This window comes from Eschrichtius robustus, chromosome 1 (assembly GCF_028021215.1).
Source record: "Eschrichtius robustus isolate mEscRob2 chromosome 1, mEscRob2.pri, whole genome shotgun sequence".
NCBI classification, from domain to species: Eukaryota; Metazoa; Chordata; class Mammalia; order Artiodactyla; family Eschrichtiidae; genus Eschrichtius; species Eschrichtius robustus.
The window spans coordinates 170,371,914-170,398,594 of NC_090824.1; the positions used below are offsets into that span (position 1 = coordinate 170,371,914).

General features: G+C 51.2%; 1 protein-coding gene across 4 annotated transcripts in view; it reads left to right on the top strand.

The window, feature by feature from the left end:
• PCSK6 (proprotein convertase subtilisin/kexin type 6) overlaps window positions 1–26,681 on the top strand; it is a 191,320-nt gene that overhangs the window by 42,157 nt on the left and 122,482 nt on the right. For all 4 annotated transcript variants that reach the window (XM_068559294.1, XM_068559315.1, XM_068559309.1 and 1 more), the window contains exons 2-6: window positions 5,243–5,347; window positions 20,408–20,518; window positions 21,037–21,180; window positions 22,586–22,662; window positions 24,915–25,003. In XM_068559294.1, coding sequence (XP_068415395.1) covers window positions 5,243–5,347; window positions 20,408–20,518; window positions 21,037–21,180; window positions 22,586–22,662; window positions 24,915–25,003 — 526 coding nt within the window. The remainder of the gene's footprint in view (window positions 1–5,242; window positions 5,348–20,407; window positions 20,519–21,036; window positions 21,181–22,585; window positions 22,663–24,914; window positions 25,004–26,681) is intronic.

Below are 26,681 nucleotides of genomic sequence, written 5' to 3' on the forward strand. Positions count from 1 at the left end.
AGAATGACTCTAATTAACGCATTGTGAAAATATGAAGGATACGAAAGAGGAAAAGCATTTATGGAAATTTTATGTCGTGACCAACACTCCCCTCCCACACCCTGAAAAACAACAAAAAACACCTCGCAGACCGGAGATCAGATTCATTGAGGAAGAACAGATTGAGGGTCTGGGGGTTCAGCGCCGAGCAGGACTGGTGGGCAGCCTGGGAGGATGGGGAAGAGCATCTATTCCGTGCTCCGGAGGAGGAAGAGGAGGCTGCCAGGGCCCTCGGGCAGCAGGGTTCTGCTGCAACTGCCACCCCCGTGTTGACGGAGCAGGTTGCTTAGGCGCTGGCTGGGGAAGCGGTGCCCAGAGCATGGGCGTGGTGGCCAGGGGAGCACAGCAAGGCCAGGCCAAGGGACGGCATCCAGGATGGCCAGGGCTGCCGAGCCAGGATGAGCACCTACTTCAATGTCAATGCAGATGCCAAGTAAAAATAAGAACGTTTTCTTTCTTAGGGGATTACCCTGAATTTAAGATGTCTTTGTGCCAACCCCACCTTTTTTGTCTATTCTTCCGCTTCCAAGTCTTGTCAGTTTGACCCTGAAGCTGCACCAAAAGTGTAGCAATAGTCCTAAGCCCTAACTTGTGTATCTGTTTGTCATTCGGTGTAAGATGTCATCACCTGTTCGTCTGTGGGCACAATGGGGAGAGTTGGCTAAGGAATTGGGAGCCCCTGAGGGTAACGTTGGGCTTAACCCCCCTGGGCCTCAGTCTTCCCATCTGTAAAATGGGGTCATCTCCGTGTTTCCTCCCCCCACCCCTGTCTGTGAGGCCAGAGGACAGTCAGCTGTCCCTCGTGTTTAACCAGGCCAGTGGCCACGTCCCCAGAGTGACCTGCCCTCCTATCCTCTTATCTCATGAAGGCACCCAGAGAGCTCAAGGGGCAGCTCCCAGGTGGGGAGGGCATAACTGGGGTTGACATGGCTGTGGTGGGGGAGGTGACAGCGTGGGCAAGGGGGACGGGGCAAGATATGGCTATGTCGTAAATGCCACGTCATCCAAGCTGGGCTGTGTCCCACTTGCGGTCAGGGCACCTGCCTCCTGCTCTGCCATCCCTTGATCCTTTCCAACCTTCTGCCCATCTCGGAAACCTCATATTCCTGACCCAGGCCTAATGCCAGGGGGAGAGCTGGGCAGAGGGCAGTGCAGCGTGAGTCAGACAGACAGGAGTGACCCGGGGGGCATCAGACAAGGATAGTGCTTGGAGAAAGGGCAGCTCAATGACTAGGTAAGATGCTGAAGGTGCTGGCATGGCAGCTGCACTTGTGTTTTTAAGCAGAGCCCCTCGGTGTGTGGACTGGTGGTCCCCAGCCCTTAGAGAAACCATGTCCAACCTCAGAGACTTTGGTGGACTCCCTAGACACACTCAGCAACAAATGCTAGAAATCGCAGGTTGGCAGACATTTTCTGTAAAGTCCACATGTGACATGTTCTAGGCATGGGGGCCAGAGGGTCTCTGTAGCCACCACTCAACTCTGGCATCACAGCATGAGAGCAATTGTGGGCAGGAGGTAAGTGAACGCTGGTGGCCGTGCCCCAGTAAAGCTTTATTTATAAAAACAGGAGTTGTGTGTATGTCCAAAAGAATGGAACGCAGGGTCATAGACTGATGCTTGCCTACCCGTGCTCAGAGCAGCATGATTCACAACAGTCAAAAGTAGAGGCAACCCAAGTGCCCATCAGTGGATGAACAGATAAACGACCTGTGACTTGTACACACAATGGAATATGATTCAGCCTGAAAAAGGAAGGAAATTCTGACACCTGCTGCAGCATGGGTGAACCTCGAGGACATCATGTTAAGGGAAACAAGCCAGTCACAAAAGGGCAAATGATCCTGCTGAGACAGCTAGAGTTGTCAAATTCACAGAAACAAAAAGCAGATGGTGGGTGCCCGGGGCTGGGAGAAGGGGAGGGGGAGCTCGTGTTTAACGGGGACAGAGTTTCAGTTTGGGAAGATGAAAAGATTCCGGAGGTGAAGGTGGTGACGGTTACATGACAGAGCGAATGTGCCCAGTGCCCCTGAACTATACGCTTAAACATTGTTACAATCATAAATGTTATGTCTATTTTACCACAATTTTAAAAATTAATGTAAAAAAGCAACATAGACCAGATTTGGCCCATGGGCCATCATCTGCCCACCACTGCTCTGAATGAGTTAGTACTTGATAACCACACAGTGTAGCCACAGGCTTCGGGATATCATGTTCATCCAAGCTGCAGAGGGTGCCCAGGCCTCTCACAGTAGCTGGATTCCCTCCTGAGCATCTGGGCCCTGTCTTCCTCCTTCCTTCCTTTTCCTACCCTTGCAGTCATTCCAGCGTCAGGCAGCCCTTTCTGTCCCTTGCCCTGTCAGGCCTATGTTTGCCTGACATTCAAATCTTTGGTTTCAAGGAAGGAAGGTGTCTCTCCCCATGCTCTCACCCCGGCTTCTGGAGGGGCAGAGGGTGGATGGAGGTGCACAGAATCTCAGGGGGATCTGGAGGGCCGCTTCCAGATTTCCGAATAGCCAGTGACCCAACTCCCTCCCCTTTTTTCCTGAGTCAGATTCCAGCTTTTCCTGCAGCTGGGGTTGTCAGGGCAGGAGGGGGGCCTTGGCTGGCGTCCCCTTCTCCCCTGCACCTAACCCTAACCCAGACCCTCACCCTCCCAGATCCTAACCCTAACCCAGACCCTCAGCCTCCATGCTGGGCTGAATATAAGTTTCCAAACAGATGTGGCATTGGCCATTGCTGCCCTCAGGGGCAGTTGGCCGGGTCAGGACTGTGAGAACCATCTGTTCTTCCCTTGAATTACTCAAAGAGAATGACTCCTGTCAGCTCAGACCCTCTGAGCTATTGCTTAGGATGTGGCTGGATAGGGGCAGAGGCAGGGGCCTGGATGGCCTTGGGACTGGCCTTTGAAGAGAGGCTTGGCTGCTCTGAAGGCAGGTGCTGCCCTGAATGGCTTCCAGGGTTACCCTGACATGGGCCTGCTTAGGGTCAGCAGCTCTTCAATTAATCCATCCCCTTGCCAGCAAATTTGATTCAACTCTTAGTTTTTCCATGTCCCTGAGTGGAAATTGACTTGAATGCCTGGAGTTAAAAGACCAAAAGTTGTGAAACATCTCCCAGGGAAGGTAGCAGCTTATAAGCAAACATGCTGATTAAACATTGCTGTAAGTTAAGACTCCATTATTGCTAAATAACAGCTCTGGCTTGTTCTAGGAGGAGCCCTTTGACATACATAACAATTAACTTTGTTGAAGACGTGAGCAGTTAACTGTAGGAGGAGGGAAAAAAGTGCTTTTGTGCAAAATAGGGCAGAAATAATGAGGTTTATGATGGTAGAACAGTGTCTTGAGGTAGAAAATGAACTGAGAATCATAATTGCAGAGAACTATGTATAGAGTACTTACTACCTGCTGGGCACTCAGCTAGCTCTTTATATATAAAGAGCTGTACCTGACTCTGTACATATATATAGAGAGAGAGTCTTGGAGCAACCCTTAAAAGTAGTAGTTAGTTTCCTCACAAGGTAACTAAGACTCATGGAGGGTCTGAAGCCCATGTCACCCAGCAGGAATGGTTGAGTTGAGGTCCATCCTAGACCCAGTGAAGGATTGAAGGAGCCTTGGAGAAGAGCTAGAGAGAGAATCCCAGCTCAATACGGCCAGGATTTCTCGAACACCCACTAGGTTCAAGGCACTAAACTAGGCACTATACAGATGATACCTGCTTACCCTCATGACGATTACGGTATTCACTGTTCTGTGCTTGTAAGCGACAGAAACACCGTGGAGCAAGCTTAAGTGAACAAGGGCGTTCTTTATTTCAAGGACAAGTGGGTGTCTCTAGAAACTCAAGAACAGGATGCATCCAGACTGCCAGGCTTTCTGGCAATGAGGGCTGAAGGGTTTAGTAAAGTGGGCTCTCTCTGTAGATCCTTGCTTGATCTTCTTGTGGAAAGATGTGGAAATGGCCACTCAGAATCTCCACGTCCCTCCAGGTCTCTGCCTGGGCCAGTCCTCTCTGCTGGGGACATCTTGTAGCAGATGCAATGTCTGTGAGTAGAAGGTCTTGGTGAAATGGGTGGACATTAGTCCTACTTAAACAACTGCATGGGGTAAGTAGTTTTATCCCCATTTTACACATGAGGAGTTGAGATTTGCAGGAGGTGAATCTTGCCTGAGATCACACGATCATTGGCGGTGAAGGGAGTGGGCAGGGCTTGGATTAGGTCTATCTGACTGGAAACCTAGGTGCATCATCACGACATCTAACTGCTCTAGAGGACAATTCACCCTAAATTCACTCTTTAATCAGACGCTGGAAAAGAAACTAGGATGGTTTAGCCTGAGAAGGGCAGCATGAGAGTCTATATAGTATTCGGTCAGAAAGCTCTGCTCTTCAGTTAGAAAGCTGAAGGATGGTGACCTCCAGCTGTCAAGGATGGTTGTTTTCAACAACCAGTGGAAGTTAGAACGAGAAGCATGTCTTCTGAGAACGGTGACCTGATGCTCCAGGGTCGTGAGACACAAGAGCAAGTCGGTGCTGCAGGGAGTGGCCAGCGGGGGCAGCCCATCGGAGGGCCACATTGACTGCTCCTCTACGTCCCCTCCAGGCCTCAGGCTGAAATCTGTCCTGACAAACCACTGCTGGCAGAAAACTGGGACACCCTGGGGGCTTGGATGTTCTCAGCTGACCTTTCTGCAATCCCCAAGCAGATGGGGCCGAGTGTTTGCCTTGGCTCCCTTGTTGCACTTGAGAGTGAATGTTCATTCTTAGATATTTCAGTTTACCCGTGGGGTGGAGAGGATGGAGTTTGTTTATAAATGAATATTTTGGTGTAGACCTGACTTGACACTAACTTAGCTACTTCAGGGATGCTTGACCCTAAATGAACATTAATTCATGTCTAAAAAACTTGGCCAAGATAATACAAACTTTAAATGATATGACCTCATCGCAAGATTTGGGGAGCGTGTGCTTCATTGGAAAATACTACTAGTGTTGTTTATCCAAAAGGAGTCTCTGAATTGACCGTCACGTTCACAGACGCTGAGTCTGCCAGAGACTTGAGTGGGGAAGTGTAACGAAGGGTATGTTTCCTTTGGGAGCAGGACGAGCCTCTCAGAGGAAGGGGGAGATGTTTGTGGGATGCAGGATTTTGTAAGACTGTGTTGACTGGTGATATCCTGCTTCTTGTTTTGCAGATCGGAAACCTGGAAGATTACTACCACTTTTATCATAGCAAAACCTTTAAAAGATCAACCTTGAGTAGCAGAGGCCCTCACACCTTCCTCAGGATGGACCCCCAGGTACAAATCTCTGCTCCCTGTGCAGGATGCTTTTTTAGGGCCTATGGTATTGTTTGCTTATTGTTTGGGTCTGTGGTTCTGAAAATGCCTGAGTCTGGATTTTAATGGGATTCTAGATAGCCTTTAGTTTTCCATATCCACTTTGAATAAAACAAGACAGATGTGCAGCTACATATCAGACCATCTAAAGGCTCCAAATATTTGGGTTCCTTGGGAGACTTGGGAATTTAAATTCTTGACTTCCAATCAAATGACTATAGATCTAATATTTTAAATCTTTAAAAATCAACAAAATACACAGTAGTCAGAGGAGATAAATATGTGAATCTTACCCATAAAGGCTATGCAATTCAAGCTAACATTTTAATAATGAAATTAGGATTTGGACAAGTGGATGTTTTTGTGATTGTCATAACACATATCTTAATGGTTACCATGAACTTAAAAACCTGGGCAGTAAATATAACTCTTTTTTTCCTTAAAAATACCTGTGATCTCTGAGATGAAAACAAATGTAATTTGAAAAGAGGCTGACATTTTTAGTATAGTTCATATTTATTGGGTGGTTAATTATACTTTCTTTCTGCATAGATTTTAGTTTAATATTTGACATATCAATCAACAGATACTTGGTAAGATTAAAAATGTCAGATGGTCAAGTGAGCCTTTGATGACTTCATTCATTCACCAGGTGATTTTGGAATACCTGCTACGTGTCACGCTGTGTCCACAGCAGGGCTGTCAGAGTGGATGGTGGGGCTGACAGTCTATAGAAGAATATGTGATATGTCACAGGGCATTGAGTGCTATGAGGGACAGTGAAGTTCAAGTGAGAAGCAGTAGCAGCCCCAACAAAGAAATGAGGCCACTGGTAAATCGTAGTTTTAGAACATGGAAATCACCTTCTCTTAAAAGCAATGTGTGAAATGTTCACTTGGGCTCCCAAGCTGGCACGTGGTACCCCTTCAGTGATCCGCAGAGAACGTGGATAATAAAGTTTCCTTGGGGAAATTGGCCTTGGTGTTGTCCCAAGCCACCCCACTGATAATCGTGGATACTTTTGTGTTGGCGGAGCTGGGGGTGGTGGGAGAGATGGTGTATCCCTGAGAACTGCACCTAAAACATTTCTCCAGGACATGACCTTGTGGTGGTCTGGTTTCAAGAACATGAGGAAGTGGTCCCTGTGAAACTAATTCGTGCAGTTGGACTCTGACAAGGTAGACGTGTAGTGTATGGTTCTGAGTTCATTTTATAGGTGGATAGAAGGATGGATGGATGGAAGTGTGGGTGGGTGGACAGACGGAAGGAGATAGATAGCAAATATTGTGCTAATCCCATTCTTCCTTCATAGCAGGGAAAGGAATTTAATGTTTTTGTTTTGTTTGTTTGTTTTTTAAATTATTTATTTATGCATGCATGCATGGATGCATGCTGCATCAGGTCTTAGTTGCGGCATGCTGGATCTTTTAGTTGCAGCATATGGACTTCTTATTTGCAGCATGCGACTCTTACTTGCGGCATGCAAACTCTTAGTTCAGGCATGCATGTAGGATCTAGTTCCCTGACCAGAGATCGAACCCGGGCCCCCTGCATTGGGAGCATGGAGTCTTACCCACTGGACCACCAGGGAAGTCCCAGGAATTTAATGTTTATGAAGGGATTAGTATGTGCTCAGGCACCTTACATGCATCCTCCCACCTGACCGTTTGGGGCTGTGTTTATACCCCTATGTGTTCATGCCATGGAGCTTGAAGGAACGCTTTTCAAAGGGGCTGGTGTATTGTTTTTTCTTCTCAGAAGCAAAGCCAGGTGGTGGTAGCTCATTCCCACAGGATAGGGCCACTGGAGAAGGGTGAGCAGACCCGAATCACCGTAGAGCTGAGTGCAGAGTGCTCGGCCCATCACCAAAGACATGTGGGTTCTATGCGGCTGCGGGGTTGGGGGAAGCGGGTTGGGGGGCTGAGGTTCGCAGTGGCCAGTCACCTGTCAGAGTGTGGAGACGTTTCTAAGCTAGGAAGGGAGTTGCTGCAGTGCCCTCCACAATTTCTCTTAAGCTAGCAGTGATCTGTCTTGTGAGGACGGCATACTTGTTCTCTGTCCAAAGTCTTCAGAGTTATTGTTCCCACAGAGGGAGTCACAGCGAGGGGCGCTCTGTTTGCATGGGGGAGCCCCTGCCCCCCCCTCCAGCCCCGTATAGATGTGCAATGAGAAGAGGATGGGACAGTGGGTTTCTTGGTCCCCTTTCTGTCACTGACCAGTGTTCTTGGCCTCCTTAATCAAAAGAAATTGATGAAAGGCCAGACAAGAAATTCAGGCAAGGCTTTATTGGGGCCCCGCTGCAGCAGAGGGGAGCGAGAACAAACAACAGGTGCCCTTGCTAGCTCCCTGATGGGGGGTGAGCTGGTTCCTTATATGGGGGGAGGGTAGGGGGTGTGGCCAGAGGGGTGGCTTAGGTGGTGGTGAGTGCAGGGGGTGTGTGCAGTGCCCTGCTTTTGCTCCTGATCCCCTGCTTTTGCTCCCGGCTCTTCAGAAGTGGCAGTTGGATTTTTGGTCTTTTTGTATCTTGCTGTCCATAAATTGCCCCAACTGTGCATGCATGCAGTTATTTTTTAGTCCCTTATAGTTTCTTTGTATTTTGTTGCTTGAGGAGACGTTTGTCCAGGTGCAAGCACTGCAGCAAAGGGTCCCAGGTCCCAGCCTGTCTCATTTCCTGAGGGATTTTGGAGAATTAAGCTGTTTCTCAATTGTTAGAACTATTTCTATTAGTTAGAGGTAATCTGTGTTTTAAGGGGCACCCACTATTTTTTTTTTTTAATTTTATTTTTATTTTATTTATGGCTGTGTTGGGTCTTCGTTTCTGTGCGAGGGCTTTCTCTAGTTGCGGCAAGCGGGGACCACTCTTCATCGCGGTGCGCGGGCCTCTCACTATCGCGGCCTCTCTTGTTGCTGGGCACAGGCTCCAGACGCGCAGGCTCAGTAGTTGTGGCTCACGGGCCTAGTCGCTCCGCGGCATGTGGGATCTTCCCAGACCAGGGCTCGAACCCGTGTCCCCTGCATTGGCAGGCAGACTCTCAACCACTGTGCCACCAGGGAAGCCCCACCCACTATTTTTTAGTGACTAAATTTTAAAACTCTTAAAGGTATTCAACTCAACTCCTCCATCCTTCCTTCCAAAAATATTAATTACGCACCTGCTGGGTGTGAGGCCCTGTGCCCCAGGGGATGCAGAGATGCCCACGCAGCGGGTCTCCGCTCTGTCAACACCAGCGGAGCAGGACACTGCAGCCCGAGCGTCAGACGGCAGGAGGCGGCTGAGGAGAATTCCGGGTGGGCCCCAGCCAGCCTCCTCCAAGGCATCTGAGATGATGGGCTTGTGCATTGTAGGTGGGTTCAAAGTACTGCATTCAGTCTGGGTCTGAGGGCAAGGTATTCCGGTCATCAGCTGTGTCCTTGAAGGAAAGAGAAGGAAGGAGAGACTTCCAAAGGCTATGGCAGTTAAGTTTTTCAAAAAAAAATCCCTTTTGTACAGAGCTTCTTAATAAGCTCCTGGCAGGGCTGCTATCAGACCATCCTGCCAATAAAGAGGAAAGAGAGAAAAGGTAAACAGCCCTCACATTCCTGCACTGCCTGGGACTCCCACGTGATTGGCTGATTGTTTCCTACAGTTCTAATTAAATGCTTAGCCCCAGGGAACGCGCATAGGCATCCGAACCCAATTCCGAATACAAATTCAGAATTGTAACTGAAATGCCTCTGTTTAAATCAGTCTAGTTTTAATGCAAACCATATCAATTAGCTGTCACTCTAATATTTACTCTACCTAGTCGTTCCAGTGAAATATTGGGTAAAATTAGCTATTTTACAAAAGTGTTTAGTGTTACCTTGTCCTGCAGCACCAGGACATTTTCCCACATGAGCAAAGCGTTTTTGTATCACCTTCTCGATTGGAGAGTTGTGTAATTAATATTATTGAGAAAGGGAAAAGATGATTTAATATTATTCTAAGTCATTGGAATGCAGTTGCCATCGTGTTTGAATGACCAAACTGGAGATGAATGTTATAGGGCTTAGGATAAAGCTCAATCGAATGCAGATGGTATTTTATTTTAATTAGCTCCAGTCCCTATTGTATAAAATTGCTTTGATAAGTGATGGAATTTACAACCCACCCCTACTTCGCATGAAAACTGATAGAGTGTACATTTGTTGAACAAAACGGAAACAACACACGAGCCGGAGGGAAGATTTAAGACTTCAGCCACACGTGCACACACATTTATTAAGCATCTCTTTGCTCCGATCTTGTACAAGCATCGTGCGGTTGTTTTCCTTCCATTCTTAATCACCTTTACTTGATGTTTTTAACCACCTTTGGAAAGGGCCATTTTGCTCGAAGGGGTTTGTGGACCAGCCCTCTCCTTGGGAGAACAGCCCAACTGTTCTCAGGGTGCAGTATCAATCACTGGGTTTTTCCAAGGGCTGTCATTTAAGCCAACTGAGGGCATTTGTTTTTAACTTGTTCTTTTGCCAAAAGTTGGGAGAAGGGTGGATGTTACTGAAGCACCAGCCAATAGCTGTAAGGGCTCCCAAATTTTTAAAAAATTACTTGTTCTGATTACATTCCAAGCTGGCTTATAGTTCGACATTGCTGCTGCATCTTCCAACCCTTACATTTTAGAATGATGACTCTCTGGTTCAGCCCTTCCCTTGCATGCTCAGCCAGATGGATGACGGAAGTGGGAGGATAAAGATGTTATTAGGGGGGCCCTCGGTGGCTCCTTCCGGGGCGGTGGGAGGCTTCGGGTTGATGCTTTGTTTCAGTCCTTCAACGCTCAGGAGCTGGAAAATGATTTCCAGGGCCGGAGTGGGCATTCTGTTTTGTAGGATGGGACTTTGCCCCAGAGTCTAATCAGAGCTCAGTTTTTTTTTTTCCAGCAGTGATGCAACGTTTAAGCAGATCTTTCCATTAACCACAGAGGGAATTTTATCTGACAGTTTTGTGTGCTAGAGCCATTTGGAGTGCAAACAAACAAAAAGTTCCTGGCAAATACCAGCACATAGACAGGAAGTGACCACATTGATCTGGATGAACTGCGAGATGGGCTGGGGGGAGGGTGGGCTGCCACACGGGGCCCGACAGGTTCACCCGCGTGGGGACAGCAGGGCTTCAGCTGTCTCTTCACGTTTCAGCACAACCCTGCTGGATCTAGTGAACTGGATGCTACCAGTTGGTAAGCAGTTAGAATTTTCAAATAGGCTTTAAAAGATGGTGCTTTATGATTTCACCGGCAGGCTTGACGCTTCCACTTAGATGCCTCCAAGATGTCTCAAAGTCACCGCATCCCAAAGCCGAGTCAGCACCTCTGACCGCACCTCTGTCTCACAGAGAAGCAGCCCCTCCCCCATGCCCGTTCCCCCACCCTCCGTCCACCACCCATGCACCCCGTGCCCCAGGCCTGTCCTCTGGCATGTGGACGCTGCATGGCCCCTCTCACTGGCCAGCTGTGGGCATCCTTGCCCAACACCAGTCTGCTCTCCACTGTCCCAAGGGAGCCTATGAAACACCCCTGTCATGGTGCCACCGCCCCTGGGAATGTCCTGCCCAGGTCCCCCTTGGTCTGGCCTCCCTGTGACCCCTGGATCCCCGCCACGCTGGCCTTTAAGATCCTCATCGGATGACATTTGCCCTTTCCCCCTGCGCAGGCTTTGCACATACTGGCTACCCCTGTGTCTCTCTCTGGTCTCGGCCTGTGCATCCCTGCCACCGGGAGCTGGCTCAGCGGCTGCTCCTAGCGGTTGGATGTCAGCGCTCTGGGTCTGCGAGGTCCCCTCAGCATCTGCCTTCCCCAGGGACTCCAGGAGCGGAGGGCTCGTGGCTGTTCAGATCTTGTCCCAGCACGGAAGTGACAGGGCCAGAGTGCGTCTGGCCGTGTTCGCAGCTGCCCGCTGCTGCAGGGGACGCACCGTCTTAAAGGCTTTAGTGGTCACGTGGGCGTCCCCCTCCCTGAGGTTCCCAGCGCCGTGAGGGCGGTAAGGAGCCCATCCATTGGCTCTCGGGCCCCCACTTTGTTCCTGTAATGTCTGTTTCCTGGCGGCCTTGGAGACAGTGCCAGGACCGCAGGCCCAGGTGGGAGCGAGGAGGGGTTTCATTTGCTGGGGATCCAGTAATGACAGGGACCAGGGACACGGCTGGTGGGAGCTGCAGGTGGTTCCAGGAGGCGTGGAGCGCGAGGCCGGGCAGCAGCCGTGAAAGGCAGGGGGATGGGGGGCAGGGGGAGCTCGGGGTGAGACGCACACAGCCTGCCTTGTGCCGGGGGGTGTCACGTTCTCCAGGGCCAGGGCTGCCCTCACTTGCTTTCACTCCAGGTCCGGCAGGCTACCCAGTAAATAGCAGGCGGACCCTTAGTCAATGTTTATTGAAACAGATCTCAGTTTTCAGGGAGTAGGTTCAGGTAGCAAGTTGTATCTGTTACCATTTGCTCATCAACTTCTTTTTACCTAAACGACTTTAGAAGTATCTTGTGGCCTTGGTTAAATTGTGACAAAAACCCTAAAGAGGGCTTGAATTCATCAGACTGCAGAATGACCGACATGGAGCCAGCCGGGCAGTGTGCTGACCAGCGTCTGGCTGGTGACCGTGGGGAGCAGGGGTCCTTCAGCCACCTGTCGGTCATGTGTGAGTAGAGGCAGGTGATCCTCAGGGGGACGGGGTGCTTCCCATCAGAGCCCTGATTTCCCGAAGTCCGTTCATGTTTCCCAGTATTAGCAGGAGGAGCGGTGCCGGCTCTCACCAGCAATAAGCGGTCACCTTTTGGCCCGTGTAGTTCAGCTTGGATGGAACGAATTCGAGAAGTGGCCTGTTGAGGAAGGGGGGACAGGCCTGGGTCCCCGCTTGCCTCTGTGATGTGGGAGGAGGAGGGGGAGGTCTTCTAGTCTGAGTTAGAACAGCTTTTAGATTTTTGGTTCGTCTTCCTTCTCCTCTGCCTCTTCTACTGCCCTGGCTCATGGATTTCCATAGCAACCCGGCATCTCCTCCCCACCCTAGGTGGTACCCTCAGGAGGGCTCGAGCGTCTCCCTGAGACGTGATCTAACAAGGCTGTTTAACCATCACTCGCTTGTGGGGCTGGTGCCCTCTGCCCCAGGAAGATAAGCGTGGTAGTATCAATCCTCGTATGGAGTCGGACCCCAGTCCACTTGCCACCTCCACGAGCCCGGCTGAGTCCCATGCTTCTTAACCATGTCGGAATCACAGGCCCCTCTGCAAAGCTGATGGAAGTCGTGGACATTCTCTCTCTATCCAGAGGAGAAAAGAAGTCACGTGCTCATGTCCACGCTGCTCTGCATACAGCTTCTGGGGGTTCCTGGGACGTAAGCCTGCCCTTCCATCCTCCAGGATCTCTGGGCCCCAGGCGGGAAGTCCCCAGCTTGGCTACCACTCAGCTCCTATGTGCCTGAACCATTGCCTGTCCTGAGAGAAGGACCACCTTGCAAACTGTAAGGTGACGTGCACTTGTCAGGGAGGATTATTTTCCTTTCTTTGAATCCTCACTTGGCGAGTTAACTTGTCACTGCTCTTCAGCTGGTGGAAAGTTGACCCAACACGTGTCGGGACAGGTGTTGAGAGCAGTCGGTGTTGACGGGACTTGAGATGTAAGGGTCCAGGCTGCTGAGTGCAGGGGTCACAGAAATGGGCTGGTTCGGCCCCTCCCTCAGCTGGAGGCTGAGGCACAGAGGACGGGGTCAAAGGTTGGCCTTCCCCCATGCTCCCACTGCACTGTTCTCTCCTGGAAGAGGCCTGAGGATCGGGGGGCCCCTGGACACTTGGGGGTCTGGCCTCTGACATCTTCCACGGATTTGCCCTGATCTGCAGGCAGGGCTGGCTCTGTCACAGCAAACGGTGGAGGGAATCCCCGTCCTTCCACAGTGACAGAATGAAATGTCCCTCCCTTTGATGAAGATAAGGGAAAAAGAAAAGGGGAAGCTGGCCAGAGCTGTCTCCCTTGCCCTGGACACAGCTGTGCACAAACACGAACCCTAAATAGAACGCACTGCTCTTCCTCTCGCACCGGTGGAGATCTGGAGGGTATGGGGACGAGGATCTCGGAGAACAGCCTTTGTTGCCTTAGCTCCCTCTCAGAGCAAAGCCCCTGGAGCCCCTTCTAGGACCTACCAGCTCCTAAAGATGCCCTGGGGCTTCCCGAGCCTGGCGGGGCCCGTTAGAGGTCGATGGCTTTAAGGCAGAGCGTAGGCGTGTGGTGGCTTTGGGTGGAACGCAGGGGTCATTCATGCTCTCTCTGGTGACATTGGCTCATGAAATTTCAAAATAACGTGACAGCAACCCCCTTTTGTACTTGTTGAACCCAGGACTGATGTGCCAGGCTGCCTTCTGTTCTGGCAGTGTGCCCGTGGCCCCAGGAAGAGGATGCGGCTGGGGCTGCCCAAGGCACGCCTGCCTAGACGACGCTCAGGCAGTTGTACAGCCGGCAGCACTGATTGGGATCCTGCTCGTTTGCATGACTTCTTTCTAAGCATCTTTTTTTTTTTAAACATAAACTTTTTTAAGGGCATAGTTTTCTAACATTCTTTTTTTAAAAAAATATTTATTTGGTTGCACCAGGTCTTAGTTGCGGCAAGTGAGCTCCTTAGTTGCAGCTCCAGGGCTCCTTAGTTGTGGCATGCAAACTCTTAGTTACGGCATGCAAATGGGATCCAGTTCCCTGGTCAGGGATTGAACCTGGGCCCCCTGCATTGGGAGCGCGGAATCTTATCCACTGCACCACCAGGGAAGTCCCTCTAGCATCTTTTAAGTTTACCTCCTCTTATCTACAGAGTGACATTCAACAGATACCGAATTTTAATTTGACTTCTCAAGAAGAAAGCTGGAGGAAGCGTTGCCTCCAAAAGAAAGCGTTGCTCTTCACCTCATCATGAGAAGATGATAAAGTCTTCGTGACAAAAATGTTTCACGGGAAACATACAGAAAATGGATAAAAGGAAGAGGGTCAGAGTGAAGTCCCACCTTCAAAATATGACTTTGAAGAAGTCAAGACACTTTATACAGGTTTATAGAGGTTTGCCCAGGAGAGATACTCTGGGTTGAGCTGGGGTTGCAGGTGGCAAACCTTGCTCTTGTCCAAAATCACTGATCTTCCACAAAAAGTCCACGCAGATCACCTGGGGGTCATGAAGACCCAGTCGCACTGTCTACTCCAAAGTGTTTTTGAAAGTCTGACTGTGGTTATAACATATTTGATATCTGAAGGGTATTCATTTAACTTCATTCCTTTGTTCAGGGAGCATTTAGTGAACTCCTACTGTATACCATGCATCGCCTGGCACACCGAAGTATAGTGGTGAGTGAAACACAGCCCACGTGGTCCGCACAGGCCAGTGGGGAGCAGAGGGTGGTCACACCGACCCCAGACACATCCGACCACAGCTGGGGTTCGTGCTGGACAAGTCAGGTCAGGGAAGCCCCTCGCCCCTGGCAGAGACACACCTAACTTGGCAGCGTCAGCTTTCAATTTGCCTTTTCAGGAAGAAAGAGGACAGGACTTTAGTCCAGCAGATCTTTGCTGAGCAGGTCCCTGTTACAGGCAGGTGTTGGCTGAGAGGTGGAGAAACAAGCGTGCCTGAGACGCATGCCTCCCTCTGGGGGAAAGTGGGCTTCTGAACGGTTGATGTCCATGTCCTGGGGTGGAGGCAACGTCACCATGCACACACCTGTGGGGGCACAGGAGCCCGGGGGGCCCCCCTGGCCCCCCTGGGTGTCAGGGAAGGATTCCAGGGTGGGGAGGGTTAAAGTGGAACACAAGTAAGTTGGCCCAGTGAAGGGGCACCGTGAGAGTCAGGCCTGCAGGCGAGGGGGTGCCGGGGGGGCGAGAGGCAGGGCTGGAGGGGGCCCTGTTTGGGGGTCAGACCTCATCGTGCCTCGGTCATGGGGCAGGGACACCCCGAGAGTCACGTGACCGTCCAGATGCCAGGGGATCGTTGCCATGGTGAACCTTGGGGATGGGATCCTGACCCCTTGAGGAGATGGAATGTGTGACACTCGTGTTGGAGAGGATCCCAGCTTTGTTCTGACTTGGGGGACAGGTGGGCTTTAGTGCTGATGAGTTAGGAGAATCAGGAGGGTGAGAGGGACCTGGGTAGAGGGGGCAGGACCCACTTTGGGGCAGCTTTAGTTTGAGAGAACGGCGGGGAGAGGTGTCCAGGGCCCTGAGATGTGCAGGGGAGAGCCGTTAAGGTGGGGGCTGCAGGCTTGTGTGGGTGAGGCTGCCAGCCAGAGCTGGCACCGCTGGGTACACCAGGACGGCCATTCTGTTCTGGTTTTTCAGATACTGGGGGGACTTCCCTGGTGGTCCAGTGGCTAAGATTACACGTTCCCAATGCAGGGGGCCCAGGTTCAATCCCTGGCCAGGAAACTAGATCCCACGTGCCGCAACTAAGAGTTCTCATGCCGCAACTAAAAAGATCCCACATGTCACAACGAAGATCCTGCACGAAATAGTGAAAAAAATAAAATTTTGGGTAAGAGCTTCTGCCTTGAGTCCCACCCCCACCCCAGTGCTTTTCCTGCAGCCTCAACCCATCCTCTGGGGGCCTCCGGATCCTCCGTTAGCAGGACAGCCTCATGGATTCTCAAACATTTAAAATTTCAACCCTGATCAAGGCTGTGATTTAAACCTGTATCAGTCTCCCAGGGCGGCTGTAACAAATGACCAACAACTGGGTGGCTTAAAACAACAGAAATGTGTTGTCTCACAGTCTGGAGTCCACAAGTCTGAAGCTAAGGTGTCGGCAGGGCAGCGGTCCCTCCGAGGGCTCTCAGGGAGCATCCTTCCTTGCCTCTTCCAGCTCCTGGTGGTTCCAGGTGCTCCTCAGCTTGTGGAATCTGTCTTCACAAGGCCTCCTCCTCCTGTGTCTCAATCTCCCTTTGCCTGTCCTTTGTAAGGACACGTGTCATTGGATTTAGGGCACAGCATGACCACATCGCCAGAGCCTTAACTTAATTACATGTGCGAAGACCCTTTTCCCAAGTGAGGCCACATTCACTGGTTCCGGGTGAATGTACCTTTTGGGAGGCCACCAGTCAACTCTCTACAAAACCTAAAGAGAGTGATGTGGAATGAGCAGGGCCTTTCTTCTCAGCAATATTTCCCCTTCCTTCACTCCAGTGACCTGAAGGCTTTGCAGAGTGATTGGTGTTCTTTCTAAGAAGGCTGGGGACCCACCGTAAGAGCTCAGCTCTTACCACGCACGCTTAGTCACAATGTGTATTTTAATGTGCCCCAGGCCCACTCATTTGCAGGCTTACCTGGGTTTAGGACTTACCTTCCAAGTATACTCCTATGGCCTTGAAAGGCAGACAGTGTGTACCGCTGTCTGTCCCCTGCCTTTTTCACCAAGAGAAGGTCTGCACACCTCCTCTAGGAGTTCTGAGGGATCTGATGATCAGAGCATGAGCGTAGCTACAGTGTAAAGTGACAGCCGGGCACACTGCCAGCAAAATATGATGACTTTCCTTTTGCACTAGCCCTCTTAGGGGAGGAAGAGTACTGCCAATTCTTCTGAGCATCTCAGGTTGCTTTTCCTCACAGAGATAATCACAGGAAGAACATCACAGTCAGGCCCCCTCCCAGCCTGACTCTCCCCATCACCACCAGCTGACCGCTTGTATTCCTTCCTCTGCAATTTTTTGGAATAGCTTCAGAAGGATAGGTGTTAACTCTTCTCTAAATGATAGAATTCGCCTGTGAAGCCATCTGGTCCTGGACTTTTGTTTGTTGGAAGTTTTTAAATCACAGTTTCAATTTCAGTACTTGTGATTGGTCAGTTCCAGCTCACCGTTCGTTTGCGAGCTCTGCGGAAGAATCAATTCCACGAGTGACACGTCCTTAGGGATCCTGAACTGTGTGTTCCTTTGTCATAAAGAGCATCACTGTTCATGATGAGGGTATCCCTTGGGAAAGCTAAAGTTTCAGGCACTTGGATTTGGGTCATCGGCACCCCTGACCTTCCCGGAGAGGCCAGCTGGCTCTGGGTTCCAACCTGAGGGGCCCCTGAAGTAGAGCTCTGGGTCTGAGCTGGAGGGTGGGAGGGGGGCCTTGGTCCTGGATGGGAACCGGTGGTATTTACACTCATACTCGTGTTCCCAGAACCTAGCGCCGGACACACAGTGAGACTCAGTGCAGCTTTGGTGAGCGAATAAGGGACCACGGGGACCGTGCTCTCCAGAGAAATCAGGGCAAATCTGGAAAATGCCAGGATGATGGGATCCAGGAGCCCCCACCCTTTCCTGGAGTTGGGTGAGAAGAAAGGCAGTGGCTGGAGCCTGGAGAAAGGAGATGGGTAGCAGGCTCTGACCAAGTGACCGCTGGCTGAGTCAGCCTCTGTGACTGGGAGGTCACCTGTGAATCCATCTCCACAGACCTGGAGAGTAATTTGTTATATCCAGTTCCATTGGCCTACAGCGCCTGGCTGTCTGTCAGAGTCTTACAATGACCTGTCTCAGGGGAGAGGGCTGCCCTGGGAGCACGCCACAAGGAGAGCCTCCAGCTCTGCCGCGGGCCCTGGGCCATCACAGCCCACCCTCAGAACTGTGTGTTAAGTTGGGTTCTCACCCAGAGCCCAGGAACGATTGAAGGCCAGGTGCCCTCACTCTTTTGTCCCACTAGGGGATTGTTTTGTGACTTCTGGCAACAGGCTTTCCCATGTCACCTGCCTGATTCGGGGGAGTCACCCACTCAGGCTTGGAAGAGGAGGGTTCACCTCCTCTGTGACAGGAAGTAAAGCCTGGTGGGCACCACAGTTGGAAGGCGCTGGTGCTGGTAAGATGGGTAGTGAGTCAGCCAGGCAAGGTGGACGGGAGCATCCTGGGAGCTTGGAGCTGTCAGTGGCTTGCCTACCGCTGTACTTTACAACAGGTTGCCTAGCAGGTTAGAAAATACAGTCTTAGGTTTTTTATACTGAGTAAAAGCTTTCTGGTACAGGCAGTAATATATGAGGAAGTTGCAAAATGCCATCAGAGGGTGTTATGAGCAAAATATCTCACTGTACAGTTTTATTTTCCATGGAAGTATCTATCAGTGGCAACTATAAATGATCCAGGACTTGGGCCTGGGCTTGTTTTAGTGCCTAATCCAAATTGTTTTTGAGCTCTTTGCGGCATTTCTCAGGAAGCTGATCTACTGGTGTTTTGTAGACAAGTCACATTGTTGGGGGGACAGGCTGTGATATTTCTTTCTAAGCATTTTGTCCTGGTGACCAACAATGCCTTGAGATCAGTCGTCACCCTTAGATGTGAATGAGGCTGTCCTCTCCTCCCTCAGGACCATGTGGGGAGGTCAAGGCTGAGCGGTCTGAGGGGAGCAGCTTGACCCTCGGACTTTGTGCCTTCATTCCCCTGGGGTCACCAGCCTTGGCCTGGCCTCCAGGTCACCCAGGGTCCCCCATCATCACCCTCCCAGAGGCTCCATCCTCCTCCTCCTCCTCCTCCTCCTCCTCCTCCTCCCCCTCACCTTCTCTGCCCTGGGCCACCTGTTGCCTTCTTGGAGCCTGCATCACACCCTGCGCTGTGTGGTGGGGAGCCCCCGACTGGAGCACAAACTTCTGAGAGCAGGGCCTGGTGCCCCCATCCTGCCCATCTCAGCGCACTGTGCAGAGCTGAGCCCCAGCGGGAGGTGTACTGAATCAGGGGGCCCATAGCAGCAGGACCAAGAAAATGTTTCAGTTCAGGGCACGGGGATTCAGGTCTCACATCTTTTAAAAGTGAAAAAACTCAGACTTCCCTGGTGGCGCAGTGGTTAAGAATCCGCCTGCCAACGCAGGGAACACAGGTTCGAGCCCTGGTCTGGGAAGATCCCACATGCCATGGAGCAACTAAACCCGTGCACCACAGCTACTGAGCCTGCGCTCTAGAGCCCGCGAGCCACAACTACAGAGTCCATGCGCCATAACTACTGAAGCCCGCGTGCCTAGATCCCGTGCTCCGCAACAAGAGACGCCACCGCAACGAGAAGCCCGCGCACCGAAACAAAGAGTAGCCCCTGCTCGCCGCAGCTAGAGAAAGCCCGAGCGCAGCAGCGAAGACCCAACACAGCCAATAAATAAATAAATAAATTTTAAAATAAATAGGTAAATAAATAAAAGTGAAAAAACTCTTCCACCTTGAAAAACTCTTACACACACACATACACACATGTGAGGATAGTACAGCCTTGTGCCAAGCAGTGATGTGCCTGCTTTATATGCCAGTTTATATGCCAGTGCTCCCTCATGACAAGCCACAGTGATGCCCATCGTACGGATGAGGCCAGGGAGGCTAACTGACCGCTGTAAGTCACGCAGCTGGTGAGTGTGGGGCTGGCATTTGAATCCAGGCAGCCAGGCTCCTGGATTCCTGCTCTCGAATAACATTTATCCTGTCTCTCAAGCTTTTTTCCTTGGTTGTGAAGGCAGATCATGCCGATTGAAAGAAGTTTATAAAACCCTGAAAATAATTTAAAAATTTTAAATGAATAATAGTGTCACCATCAAGGAATTGCTGCTATTAATAGTTTGCTGTATCCCTTTCTAGGTTTTTTTCTGTACATGTTTTGGTACCATGTTTGCAGAAGCTGCTAAAAATGCCAATATATGGATTATCACAATTAACCGTATCCTCCCTGTAAAACATTTTACTTCCAACTCCTGATCACCATTTGACCGGTTTCTCCCCTCTCTTCACTCTTTTCATACCCTTGCATGTATTTCCTTTTAATTAGGGACAAGGATCACCAGAGAATCTGTTGACAACTTCACAAGGTCTTTTTTTTTTAGTAGAATCATTTCAAACTCTATGAGAGTGGTCCTATTTCCTCTCCTACAGACCCAGACTAGTTCTTATCTTTCAAATATGGTCACTTGAAGTGAAAACATCTCCTTGGAATTTACCATCCAAGGCATCTGATAGACACAGATATTCATGGAAAAGGATAGCTGGAGCACCTACGAGGAGGCCACGTGAAACCAGGAGATCGTTTTTAAAACAAAAAGTAACTGCATTTCTCCCCTGGTAGGTGAAATGGCTCCAACAACAAGAAGTTAAACGCAGGGTGAAGAGACAGGTGCGAAGCGACCCTCAGGCCCTTTATTTCAACGACCCCATTTGGTCCAACATGTGGTACATGGTGAGTAGGGCGTGGGCCTCTCTGTCCCTGGAGCGTTTGCAGTGCCGTGTTTCTGAGACGGGTCAATTTCCCCCAACAAAGCTAAATTCTCATGACAGCTCCAAACAGACACACTTCATCTGAGTGTAAAACTCCTGTTTTAATGCTGTGAGGTGCAAGCTTTCTTGTGAAGATTTTTTAATTATGTGAAAGTCCAAGGGGAGGGGCTCTTTGAGCAGGGGAGCGATTGGCTGCACGGTGTATGAGTCACTACATGGTGAGTAAGTGAACAGAGCCCCTGAAGGGCAGTGGGTGTCCTGGGAAAGTGATGGACAGATTGCGAGGGCAGAAAAAGCAGTAGAGCCTCCACGTGGACCCTTCCCAGAAATGGGTGGTAGAAAGAGGGTCCTGCTTTATCAGGCACGGGAAAGCATTTTCTCCGTATTCCCTTATGAGCATAGGAGCACCTCTGCTGGGTTTGCGGGTCTGTGTCAGGTGTGTCTGTGCTGGGGGGGGCTTTGTGTCTTCTGTGCCTGCAGCATTGTGGCGACAAGAACAGTCGCTGCCGATCAGAAATGAATGTCCAGGCGGCGTGGAAGCGGGGCTACACGGGAAAAAACGTGGTGGTCACCATCCTGGATGATGGCATAGAGCGGAATCACCCTGACCTGGCCCCAAACTATGTAAGTCAAGCCTTAAAACTGGCAACTGGCATGCAGAGACATTCAACTGTGCGGGTCATTAAATAAGGACACATTTGTAAAATGATAAGGTGCCTACCCCTCCCTATATCAGACAATACAGAAAACCGAGCTGGGTGGGCTGGTGAGCCCAGATCCCCTGCTACCCGGAGCCAGGGGTTTGCAGAGGGATTCGTTCACATGTTAGAGGATTCACATGTACTTCTGGGAACGGGTCCTAAGAAACTCAGAAACGTGTGCATGGAGGTGGCCATCAGATCAACATCAGCAACGTGAGAAATGGCAGGGTTAAGACATGGGCTCTGGACCCAAACTGCTGGGGCTTCTGTCCTGGCTCTGTGGCTTATTAACTCTGAGACCCTGGGCAAGTTACTTGACTTCTCTGTGCCTCAGTGTCACCATCTGTAAAACGGGGTTAGTAACAGGATTACTACCTCCTCGGGTAATTGTGAGGATTAAATGGCTTCATAAATGTAAAGAAGAGAGCCCAGCACGTAGTAAATATAAGAAAGGTATTTAGTATTCTGAGGCACCTGGGGTACAGTGTTGTCTTAATTTCTGCTGTACAGCAAAGTGATTCAGTTATGCATATATATATATATATATATATATATATATATATATATATTCTTTTTCATGTTCTTTTCCATTACGGTTTATCACAGGATATTGAATATGGTTCCCTGTGCTATACAGTAGGACCTTGTTGCTTATCCATCCTATATATACTAGTTTGCAAAGGATGACAGTTTTGAAGTCAACAATCTGGAGAGCTTTTATAATGTGTTTTAAAAGGAGGTTAGGAAATTACACGAATACTATGATTATAAGTATGTACACAAAAACATACATATTAAAAATATAAGATGAAGGAAATTCTGACACTTGCTACCACATGGATGAACCTTTATCTGATGCATGCTACCACATGGATCAGCCACATCGATGAAGACATTATCTAGGTCACAAAAGGACAAACACTGTATGCTTTCACTTACGTGAGGTCCCTAGAGGAGTCAAATTCATAGAGACAGAAAGTAGATGCTGGGTGCCAGGGGCTGGGGAGGGGGATGGGGAGTTAGTGTTTCATGGGGACAGAGTTGAAGTTTTGCAAGATGAAAAGCGTTCTGTGGATGGATGGTGGTGATGGCTGCCCAGCAGTGTGAATGTACTTAAAGCCATTGAACTGTGCACTTAAAAATGGTTAGGGTGGTAAATTTTATGTGTATTTCCCACCATAATATATATATATATAAATTACAGTTATAGTAAGAGAGTACCAAGCGTGCGTTTTTCTCTGTTTCCAATTGAGGCGTAAAAACAGTTTAAAGCAGGGCTGTGATATGCGGGGCCTTTTCTCTTCGGTCACGAGGGTTTCATTTCTTAGGATTCCTATGCGAGCTATGACGTCAACGGAAACGATTACGACCCATCTCCGCGATATGATGCCAGCAATGAGAATAAGTATGTCACTTGGTCACTTGGCCAGCCCCTCCTTGCTTCCCTTTCCGTCTCCCTGCAGTCACTGTTGAGCTGGCCCACAGTCAGGATCCTGGAACTGTGACGGGCCAGAGGCACCTCTCCGGCTGCCTGGCCGGGTCTGGGGCTGAGCCAGGAGCCAGCCCCGCGCAGCCCTTCAGGCACAAGGCAGCCTCGGTGGATTCGGCCCCTTCCTAAGGGGCGTCACCCCTGCTGGTCAGCTAGCAATGGATGTTGGACCAGCATCGTTCCTGTTCGAAACACTGTTGGAATATTTGAAAAGAGTAACCCTTAAATCTTGCGGTCTCCACGGCCGGCTGTGTTCAGACCACAGTGCATGGGTCAATATCCAAGCCCTTTTGAGTCTGTCTGTGACCTCACGAGGGAGGTGGCAGGAGAGTGAATGATGCTGGGTAAATTGGGGCTCAGATCCTGGGCCTGGCTGTGTGCCTCTGTGCAGGCTGGGTGATGTCTCGTAGCCTGAGGCGCCCCATGCCCCAGGGCCGTGGGTGGGAGTCAGGTGATGGGTGAGGGACACACACCGAGGGTGTTCAGTCAGTGACGCTTGTGATCGTCACTTTGCAAATGAAGGCGGGAGGAGGTCTGGAGAGATCAGGTGACTCGGCTCCGTCATCGGTGGCAGCGCTGGGGGTGAGGTCCACTTTCCCCAGCCCGGCCCTGGAGCTCGTTTGCTGTGTCCTGCCTGTCGTTTCTCCGTCAGCATGCCCCATGCCCCGAGCTCTTCCCATTCTTCCAAAAATATTTGGAGAAGAACAGAAGCCCTTTCTTTCTTCTCCACTGTTTTTTTTGGTTTTGTTTTGTTTTTTTTTAATTTAATTTTATTTGTTTTAGTTGTGCCGGGTCTTAGCTGCGGTCTTACCGACTCCTTTAGTTGCGGCATGTGTGCTCCTTAGTTGTGGCTGGCGGGCTCCTCAGTTGTGGCATGTGAACTCTTAGTTGCGGCATGCATGTGGGATCTTAGTTCCCTGACCAGGCATGGAACCCATGTCCCCTGCATTGGAAGGCAGATTCTTAACCACTGCGCCACCAGGGAAGTCCCTTTCTTCTCCACTGTTGACGTGATGCTTGCCAAGGTGTGTCTTCGTCCGTAATATTTTAGGTTGTGGTTGATTTGATTCTGAGGTTCAAATCCTGGTGCCCACAGGGTGCTGTGCAGGGAGGCTCGGCCGGCGAACGCGGTCAACACGACGGACCACGGCGCTCTGGGGAGCCCGCAAAGGCCCCAGCCTCACGTCCCCAGGTGCCCTTCCCACTCAGCGGCCAGCACGCCAGGGGTGCAGGGCGCCTGGTCTCCCAGCCCCGAGTGCAGGGAGCCAGGAGGGATAATCCAGACACTGCACAGTGATCCATGAAAGGCAGGATTGAATGCTGAGTGGGACGGTGGGCTGCGTGACTTGGGAGCAGCCCTGGCTGTGGGCGCACGAGGTCCAGAGGACAGAGGGCTGCCTCCCCGGGGCTAATGCATGAGCCCTGGACTAGTTTCAAAGGTGGTTTTAAAGTTGAATCAGTGATTCTGATCCCCTGTGGACTCTTCTCAAAGATGTGCTCCTTAAACTTGCCGGTATTTTTTGGCTTCTGCTGGAGGAACTGACCTGATGCAGCATGTTGCAGAACGGGGTCATTACCGAGGGGAGCGATCTGTTTTTCACGTGGCCTCTTCCTAGTCCGTCCACCGCTGCTGAGTGTTCCATTTCGAGCTTTCTTCCTCGGCTCCTGCTGCAATGGCCGTGGAAAGGGTGGGGGGGCTGCCCGAGGTGAGCATGGGGTGGGAGGAGGGGGACACAAGGGGACACAGGATATAGGTTCTCATTTGTTCTTACTTCAGCTCGGCAGCCAGGCAGGTGTCTACACTGTGTTGTTAGTCGCGGGGACGCAGAGCTTGGGAGGAGGGATGCTTGGGCCCCTGGCGCCGGAGCAGGATACTCAGCCTGATGCGGGAGCATTGTGTCTGCAGGGCGGCGGGAAGGCCTTGCCAGCCTATGGGGCGCAGGGCGGGGGTGGGGAACGGGACGACCCAGGGCTGTGCAAAAGCCCACTTGATGCCCCTCCTGGAGCAGCCGTCAGAGCAGGCGATGGGAAGGGATGTGGGGAAAAGGCTTCAGCATCCTCCCCGGGCTTAGGGATAAATGACTCTTCTTGCAGGAGAGCTGAGCAGGGCACTGAACCCACTGCAAGGTGCTGGCGGAGTCCTAACTTCGTTTTTTCCTTTGTCTCAGACACGGTACGCGCTGTGCAGGAGAGGTCGCCGCTTCAGCCAACAACTCTTACTGCATCGTGGGCATTGCGTACAATGCAAGAATCGGAGGTAAGGCCCAGGAGTGTGCTGCCCGGGGGCTCGGGCCTGGGGCAGGGGTACCGGACGTGTCCCTCCTGCGAGTCTCAGCAGTTGCACTTCCGTTGGCCTCGGTGGCCGAGTCGGACCCTGGGCCTGACCTCACGCTGCCAGGGGCCTGGAGGCGGAGGTGTTGCTCACTGGTTTGCCTGAAAAGCCTCTGCGGGCCCTGTGGGTCTGGCTGCTGACTCACCGCTGTCAAGCAGACCAGGCCTAAGGGGCCGCGTGGGTCCCCTCCTGCTGCCCATCCTGCCCTCCCTCTGACTTTCCCAGCAGGGTTCACAGTTTTCACCTGGGACAGAGGCCTTTCCTTGGCCCCAACTCCCGCTCGAGCATCCTGGCCCACTGCTCCTGCCCCGTCCCTCGGCTTTAGCCAGAGGACATTTGTCATAGTGCCCCCCAGAGATGCCTGGTCTCCCCTGTTTATGACGGGCTGGTAACATTTGCCTCACCCCAAAAACCTCTCCCCGCCGCTCCGTTCTGCGCTCAGTCCACCCACGACTTATGGCCTCTCACGCCCTCTCTGCTTCATGGAGTGCTCCCCAAATCCAGGTGTCCCCCCTCGTCTTGTTTACTGGGGGAGGTCAGCCTTCCAGGTCCCTTTAAGGAGCACGCCTGACCCTGGGTGTCTCTGGTTCTGTTGTTTGGTTTCTCCATTTGTGAGTCAAGCTTCTTTTGTTAGGATGGGGCTTTAGAGCAAAGAGTCACACGTCTTCCTCGCCCTCTGCCCCTGCCCCTGCCCCCGCCCCCTGAGCCTGGCAGATTGACAACTCAAACTGGCAGACAGTCAGTCAGTAAGTCCTCTGCAGTGCCTGGTAGGTGCACATCACTGAGCTGGCACTGAGCAGGTGTGGCTGGGGCATGAATTGTCCTCTACCCTCCACATGGCCTTGGGGCACTGGCTCTCGGTTTGGAGGTGCTCACACGCACGCTGATGGCCATGCTGGGATGCCTTCCTGGGGTGTGGCCTTCTCTGCTGCTTTGCCTTTGTGGAGGTGGTTGTAGCTCCCTCAACTCTACTACGAGCAGCACAAGGTGGAGAACTCTGGGTCACGCAGTCTTTGGGGAATTTCTTGAGTTTTGAAAATAGGGTCCCCAGCTTTCACTTATTTAGGACCCTCTGCCTGCCCTTTCCCTTGGAAACCTTTGAAGTGTCTGGGATTTAACCAGCCATCATTAACCACCAAGGGCGTGTCCTGCAGAACAGATCAGGAGACTGTCACCTGGCCTCACTCCTTCGTGGATAGTTCTTTTATGTGAGATGTGTAAGTTCTCCTTGGAGCTCTTGTTGAGTGAAGACCCATGAGAAGTCTCCCTGGCTGACCTGGGTACCAGTTCCATTCCCACCACCCACTGGCTCTGTGTCCTTGGACAATGGGTATAAACTGTCTGTGACACGGTGTTGGGTTTGCAATGGAGACATAGTGTGGGATTGAGGTTGGCATTGACCCAGGGAACCTGTAACAGCCACGTCTCCAAGGCTGCTGCACACAGCTGTAGCCTCTCCACACAGGCAGCCGCACCTCTTCCTGCCCCTCCCTCCAAGCCCACCCTGGACAGGGCAGCCTTCAGGCACCCCTAACATAGCCTCTCTCTCCACATGTTGACACAGAGCAGGGAATTTCTCTGAGATGCCCCTGGTGTGACCATG